Below are 8,406 nucleotides of genomic sequence, written 5' to 3' on the forward strand. Positions count from 1 at the left end.
TTCTTAAAGTAAATCTTTAAAAACAGAATTTGGCTCAACGTTAATAGTAAAAGAAATATTAGTACTAAGTCCCCAGTCGTTTATTGTCTGGGTATATTATTGAATTGCATTCCCCAAAGTGGTAATATTTCCCCCTTCCATTCTTAACTTTTAAAAAGTATAATGAAAATAGCAGAATTATTCTGTTTGCCAAATATAATAGGACTTCGGTGATAGTTGTATACTTATCACATTTAAGGTTAAACTCATTCAATAATTTATCGTATGAAGGATTCTCACACCACCTTTTTGTTTTTTGCTTTATTTGTAGCCCTGTATATTGATGAACAATATTCAGCAACTGCGGGTCCAGCTGGAAAAAATGTTTGAATCCATGGGAGGGAAAGAGGTGGGTATATTTTTATGCCTGCATTTGCCAAATATCTACTTAGAGATCATTAGCAGCATATCTCTTTGCTATGCAAAGTGTCAGTCAAGTTTTTTACATGGGTTAACTAAAGAACAGGAAATAATAATTTAAAATTGCATTAATAACTAAAGTGGTCATTAACCACAACAGAAAAGTGTGAATGGGAGGAGGGAGGTGGTCAGTAGCCTTTTGTAGTGTGTAAATATATAGTCATATATACACAAATATATACACATATGCTAATGATCTGTTAAGTTCTACAAACTCCAGATTTTTTTTCACCATATTGTGCAATGTCAACTTGATATAAAAGTTTTTGTTCTGAAATGTGCTTTGTGGTGCTAGCAATTTTTGGTGTATCGGTGGTTTATTGTTCACATCTAAAAATCTCTTGTCACAATGTGTTGCGTGCTGTGTCTGTAATGTGTCGTGTCTTTGTCCAACATCTTTGACTTGCAATTCCCGAGCAGAAGAAGGAAGGAGAAAGATTCTTTTATGAGGTTTGTGATAGTAAGCATCTTATCCTTTACCTGGCTGTTTCCCCCAAACCTAAAGACCATTGCACTTCTTACTTCTTCTCATTTGCTTGTTTGGATCAGGCAGACAGTGAAATATTAGCTGTGCACATGCCTCCTGCTGTTGCCACAGTCTTTCACGAACCACCATGAGCGTCCAGGGACTTTGGGACTGGAGTTGGTGCCAAGAGGGAAGGTCATGGAGCTGGCATTCTCCCAGCCCCACCCCTCCCTAAAACAAACACAAGGGCAGCTAGAATGTAGAAATATTTCTGTTTAAGATTTCAGTTACAGTGTTCCTTATTGTGGTAAGTGTACCAGATGTACGTGAAGTGAGGTTGGATTTCAAAGCAAAGATCCCTTTTATTTCTAAATGTACAAGGCTGAAAATGCTTCTTTTAAGACTGGGCTTCTTCACACCTGGTGTTGCTGTTAACCCCAAGGAGACATTTGTACGTTTCCCTCTCTTAAGAGAGCATCAGTCCTTTGAAACTGAGCTTGCTATTTAGTATCCTACAAACGAGAAGCACTAGGAGATGTGTGTGAAGGTACAAAACTTCAAAAATGAACCTTCATGAGCTCTGCTGCTGCTGCAGTATCCGTTTATGTTGTATACAATAAGGCTGCATTCCCTATGGTGTGTTAATGGTTTTTGCAGTGCGAGGGCATGAGTCTCATTTTTGAATTCTTTCCTAAATTAGGTGAGCACAAACAATTGGGGATCATAGTTGGATGATCCCCTTTTTAATTTTAGTGATGTTTTATATTCAGACTTTAAGTCCACTTACAGTTTGAAGAGCCATGAAGAGATCACCGATTTCTTACAGGAAATTCTGCCTCCTTTTACTGAATTCTAAAGATTACAAATCATGGAAAGATAAAGTTATATTTAAAATGCCACATTTCCAGAAATTTCTCCTAATGCTACTTCTATTTCCTCACTATTCCATGGTTGGACTCAAATGTGAGTAATATCCTGCTGAGCTGAATATTAACAAGACAAATCAGACCTGTCCTTAAAGGAAGGTATGTGGGCCAAGCCACTCACCAACCAAAAATGTTGTGGGGCAGCTTGTTCACCAAACATGAATGGATTCTTTATCTCACATAAAATTGCTGGTTTGCAATGTGTGGGTTTCACATTACAAATTTGGCTACAACTGTATAGCTAAATCATAGAACTCTTCTTACTGGAGAAAGTAATGAAGAAAGAAATACTGGTGTTGGTGCCTTCTGCCCTCGTGACTCTTGTAAGGTCAGTTGCTAAATTCCCCATACATAATTTAAAGGGAGAATGCAATTCAATGAATGAAATGAATGTCCAGTTTCTAACAGTGTAATTTGTTAGGGGGACAGCATGGACCCTAACTCCTTTGTTTTCCTGCCTTTAAATCTGATACACCCCTTGGCCCTCCCTCTCTTGATCATCTTTTGATGTTCTGTCTCCTTTCTATGCACAGTTTCTTTGATCTTATTACTTTCAACTTTCACCTCATCCTCTGTTACCAGAAAAAGCTTTCGGCAGGCCCAGTCAACACTGGCATGGGAATCGATGAACTATCAGGAGAAAGCAAGACCTAAACTCAAGTCTGGGTGTCACATTGAGCCTCCAAAGAGAAAGAACCGTGATTAACACAGACTTATGTTAGAGTTGCTAGTTGCTACCCTCGACCTCCTCTGGGCACCAGAATCTCAAAATAATAGGCTGAACTCCTTCCAGTCCAGTTACCTGTATATGGCAGTATCTACATGGGTTCCTTAACTTGGGGATTTTATAAAGATGGAAAAGGATTTTATTGAGAATGACAGAATTTACCCTTTGATATGAGAAGTTTATCCAGCACTTAACGCGGGCATGCTCGGTGGCCTTGAGAGGGAACTCAGTATGTTCTGATGCCAGTTCTTCTCTCACTGTGGAACTCGTTATAAAACCTTGACTGTGTTGCAGGAAGCTTCCCTGTCTAGTTCTTCTCCTTTAAGGAGTTTCTTAAATTTTGTCCCCTATCACCTGTTCTAGGATGTGCACTTCTTGCTACAGAAATCTAATTAGCAAATGATTAATTGCTTGTGTACTTGCTCAAAATAGTTTTGGATGCCATGTGTTTATTAGTTGGCTCCTAATAGCAGCATGGCTTGCCTCTCCTACCATCTGCCAAGTGCTGATCACTTGCAGGCCCGGTTGCATGATGCTGTAGCTCTCTGCCACTTGAACCGACCGCTGTTGGGGCAGCTCTTCTCTCCTGATAGGATCAGCCTCTTTTCCTTTTGGAAACAGAAATAATGTTGAAAACCTTTTTTTTTTTTTTTTTTTTAAGGGGGAAAAAAAAAAAAACACACTCTCTTTCTGGAGTCCAAGTTGGCCTAACACTCTGATAGTCTAGGGGTGATGCTGTTTTTTGTCAGTGGCTCCATAAGCAGTCCCAACCAGACACTGTTACCACCTGCATGCACAATATCCTGGAGACCATGTGGGCACATTTTTCTTTTTTTACCTAGTGCCCTATTTAGAAAGAAAAGGGAAAGCAAACCACTAAATTTCTCCTATATCATGACTTTTCTACACACTTCCTTGCGTAAAAACGAAGAGCATGTGTTTGGCATAACAACTCTGATTACTGTAAAGAATGTAAAAAATACAATAACTCACATGAGCCAGGAAACAAACATAACCTTTGAAATGAGGCCCAGAGTCTGTTTTTTTTTTTAAATATATATAAAGCATCTCACATGATTTTTCGTGTGCATATTTTGGGACACACTACGCTAAACCAGATAAAGTAGCCAACCCATGGTATGGACTGACTTGTTCTAGAAGTTAAATTATGTACACCACAATCACCCTACTGCATTATCGGTCCCTTTATGACACAGTAATGGCAAAATGATTGTCTGGATGCCAGGTAATCATTTTCATTATTGGTGAATGATAATTTTATCATTTTCAGATAGCTCAAATACCTCAAAAGTAAAACAGATATATTTTGGTTTACATTATTTTAATAGCTTATTAAACTCAGTATAACTTAGTATAATTCAGTACAGAGCAATTGCAAATAAACATACACCCTGTATTCATTTTTTCATAAAAATGCTACAGCCTATGAAAAGAACTCCATTGCATTTCCTTGATCTGCAATCTAATTTGTATAAGTACATGAAAAAGAAAATCAGATAATCCAAAATTTAATTTCATTTCAGGAAGTCATAAGATATTGGTTATGAAGCTCTGGAGAACTTGTAGTAATTGATTTAGAAGAATTATGACCATGCTGTGTAAGCAGAAGAGGCATTACTCCTTCACAATATTGCATTGGTATAATTGTCCTGAATGGTCGAATCCATAATTATCCATAACCCTGCTAACTTCCTGACAGTACTTCAGATGCTAGAAGTTAGCCATCATTAAGACATTTAGGGGAAATAGGGGCATTCGTTTGCTTAGCTAAATTCTCTTATTCTGCTGGCCACAAAGCAAACTCATTAGATACAGTGGTAATATTATTTTCATTGCTATGTCTCAAAAATAATTGAATCTCTTGACACATTTCACTGTGATAAACTTTCCTGAACAGGGCCATGGAATCTGGAACATAACCCCACCTATCCTAAACATGTGTATATTTTCATAAGCAATTTAACTATTCTTTTGTTTCAGAAAAGCATCGTCTCTATCCTGTTTCATTTTTTTAATGTTGAATTCGAAAAGGTAGAAACTGCATCTGACCCAAAAGTGTATGCATGTTGCTGACTGAAAGGCATTGTAAAACCTATTAGCTGTAAGGACTTAGTCTTCAGCTAAGCAAATCCCCACCGGAGAGGACAGAAATTAACCCCTATCATATTTTTCTTAGCATTATCCTTTTAACTTTATACTTGCTGGCAACAGGGGATTGAAGAGCACCGCTTTAAAGGAAATAATACTTTATGCTGGTAGTTCTTGAACTTCAGTATGCATCAGAACTGCCTGGGTAGCTGATTAAAACACATTGCTGAATTCCATCCCTAGACTTTTTGATTCCGTAGCTTGGGTGGGGCCTGATGATTTGTATTACTAACAAATTCCCAGCTGATGTGATCTGCTCAGGGGACCGCATTTTGAGAATTACCATTCTTTGCTTTTAGAACAGCAACCAGGTAATTAGGAAATGGCTCCAAATGCCCCTTTGTCTTATCTGTGCAACACATTTGACTGATCTACTAAATGTTTTGAATCATGATGACACAAAGGATTCCATGTGTTTGAATGGGCCTTGAGACAGCATGCAGTCCTGCAAGCAAATGTACTATTTTTTCAATAATTTTTTATTGTTATGTTAATCACCATACATTACATCATTAGTTTTTGCTGTAGTGTTCCATGATTCATTGTTTGTGCATAACACCCCGTGCTCCACGCAGAATGTGCCCTCTTTAATACCCATCACCAGGCTAACCCATCCCCCCACCCACCTCCCCACTAGAACCCTCAGTTTGTTTTTCAGAGTCCATCATCTCTAATGGTTCGTCTCCCCCTCCGACTTACTCCCCTTCATTCCTCCCCTCCTGCTATCTTCTTCTTCTTTTTTTCTTAACATATATTGCATTATTTGTTTCAGAAGTACAGATCCGTGATTCATCAGTCTTGTACAATTCACAGCGCTCACCATAGCACATACCCTCCCCAATGTCTATCACCCAGCCACCCCGTCCCTCCCACCCCCCACCACTCCAGCAACCCTCAGTTTGTTTCCTGAGATTAAGAATTCCTCATATCAGTGAGGTCATATGATACATGTCTTTCTCTGATTGACTTATTTCACTCAGCATAACACCCTCCAGTTCCATCCACGTCATTTCAAATGGCAAGATCTCATTCCTTTTGATGGCTAAATAATATTCCATTGTGTATATATACCACTTCTTCCTTATCCATTCATCTGTCAATGGACATCTTGGCTATTTCCACAGTTTGGCTATTGTGGACATTGATGCTATAAACATTGGGGTGCACGTACCCCTTCGGATCCCTACATTTGTATCTTTGTGGTAAATACCCAGTAGTGCAGTTGCTGGATCGTATGGTAGCTCTATTTTCAACTGTTTGAGGAACCTCCATATTGTTTTCCAGAGTGGTTGCACCAGCTTGCATTCCCACCAACAGTGTAGGAGGGTTCCCCTTTCTCCGCATCCCCGCCAACATCTGTCGTTTCCTGACTTGTTAATTTTAGCCATTCTGACGGGTGTGAGGTGGTATCTCATTGAGGTTTTGATTTGGATTTCCCTGATGCCGAGCGATGTTGAGCACTTTTCCATGTGTCTGTTGGCCATTTGGATGTCTTCTTTGGAAAAATGTCTGTTCATGTCTTCTGCCCATTTCTTGATTGGATCATTTGTTCTTTGGGTGTTGAGTTGGATAAGTTCTTTATAGATTTTGGATACTAGCCCTTTATCTGATATGTCATTTGCAAATATTTTCTCCCATTCTGTCGGTTGTCTTTTGGTTTTGTGGACTGTTTCTTTTGCTGTGCAAAAGCTTTTTATCTTGATAAAATCCCAGTTCATTTTTGCCCTGGCTTCCCTTGCCTTTGGCGATGTTTCTAGGAAGAAGTTGCTGTGGCTGAGGTCGAAGAGGTTGCTGCCTGTGTTCTCCTTTAGGATTTTGATGGACTCCTGTCTCACGTTTAGGTCTTTCAACCATTTGGAGTCTATTTTTGTGTGTGCTATAAGGAAATGGTCCAGTTTCATTCTTCTGCATGTGGCTGTCCAATTTTCCCAACACCATTTGTTGAAGAGACTCTTTTTTCCATTGGACATTCTTTCCTGCTTTGTCAAAGATGAGTTGACCATAGAGTTGAGGGTCCATTTCTGGGCTCTCTATTCTGTTCCATTGATCTATGTGTCTGTTTTTATGCCAGTACCATACTGTCTTGATGATGACAGCTTTGTAATAGAGCTGGATGTCCGGAATTGTGATGCCGCCAGCTTTGCTTTTCTTTTTCAATATTCCTCGGGCTATTAGGGGTCTATTCTGGTTCCATACAAATTTTAGGATTATTTGTCCCATTTCTTTGAAAAAGGTGGATGGTATTTTGGTGGGCATTGCATTGAATGTGTAGATTGCTCTAGGTAGCACTGACATCTTCACAATGTTTGTTCTTCCAATCCATGAGCATGGAACGTTTTTCCATTTCTTCATGTCTTCTTCAATTTCTTTCATGAGTATTTTATAGTTTTCTGAGTACAGATCCTTTGCCTCTTTGGTTAAATTTATTCCTAGGTATCTTATGGTTTTGGGTGCAATTGTAAATGGGATCGACTCCTTGATTTGTCTCTCTTCTGTCTTGTTGTTGGTGTATAGGAATGCCACTGATTTCTGTGCATTGATTTTCTATCCTGCTCCTTTACTGAATTCCTGTATGAGTTCTAGCAGTTTTGGGGTGGAGTCTTTTGGGTTTTCCACATACAGATTCATATCATCTGCAAAGAGTGAGAGTTTGACTTCCTCTTTGTCGATTTGGATGCCTTTGATTTCTTTTTGTTGTCTGATTGCTGTGGCTAGGACTTCTAATACTATGTTGAATAGCAGTGGTGAGAGTGGACATCCCTGCCGCGTTCCTGACCTTAGAGGAAAAGCCCTCAGCTTTTCCCCGTTGAGAATGATATTCGCTGTAGGTTTTTCATAGATGGCTTTTATGATATTGAGGTATGTACCCTCTATCCCTATACTCTGAAGAGTTTTGATCAAGAAAGGATGCTGTACTTTGTCAAATGCTTTTTCTGCATCTCTTGAGAGGATCATATGATTCTTTTGTTAATGTATTGTATCACATTGATTGATTTGCGGATGTTGAACCAGCCTTGCAGGCCAGGGATAAATCCCACTTGGTCGTGGTGAATAATCCTTTTAATGTACTGTTGGATCCTATTGGCTAGTATTTTGGTGAGAAGTTTTGCATCCATGTTCATCAAGGATATTGGTCTGTAATTCTCCTTTTTGATGGGGTCTTTGTCTGGTTTGGGGATCAAGGTGATGGTGGCCTCATAAAATGAGTTTGGGAGTTTTCCTTCCATTTCTATTTTTTGGAACAGTTTCAGGAGAATAGGTATTAATTCTTCTTTAAATGTCTGATAGAATTCCCCTGGGAAGCCGTCTGGCCCTCGGCTTTTGTTTGTTCGGAGATTTTTGATGACTGCTTCAATTTCCTTAGTGTTAATAGGTCTGTTCAGGTTTTCTATTTCTTCCTGGTTCAGTTTTGGTAGTTGATACATCTCTAGGAATGCATCCATTTCTTCCAGGTTATCTAATTTGCTGGCATAGAGTTGCTCATAATATGTTCTTATAATTGTTTGTATTTCTTTGGTGTTGGTTGTGATCTCTCCTCTTTCATTCATGATTTTGTTGATTTGGGTCATTTCTCTTTCTTTTTGATAAGTCTGGCCAGGGGTTTATCAAGCTTGTTAATTCTTTCAAAGAACCAGCTCCTAGTTTCGTTGATCTGTTCT

General features: G+C 39.0%; 1 protein-coding gene across 3 annotated transcripts in view; it reads left to right on the forward strand.

Moving 5' to 3' along the window:
- The window catches only part of UNC13C (unc-13 homolog C), a 651,156-nt gene that overhangs the window by 527,864 nt on the left and 114,886 nt on the right, over positions 1–8,406 (forward strand). For 2 of the 3 annotated variants that reach the window (XM_073877030.1, XM_073877031.1), the window contains 2 exons: positions 311–388; positions 880–909. In XM_073877030.1, coding sequence (XP_073733131.1) covers positions 311–388; positions 880–909 — 108 coding nt within the window. The remainder of the gene's footprint in view (positions 1–310; positions 389–879; positions 910–8,406) is intronic. The other variant, XM_073877032.1, reaches the window with a different exon arrangement.

Source organism: Callorhinus ursinus, unplaced genomic scaffold, assembly GCF_003265705.2.
Source record: "Callorhinus ursinus isolate GAN/ISIS: 27379988/994484 unplaced genomic scaffold, GSC_fseal_2.0 scaffold25, whole genome shotgun sequence".
Lineage (NCBI taxonomy): Eukaryota > Metazoa > Chordata > Mammalia > Carnivora > Otariidae > Callorhinus > Callorhinus ursinus.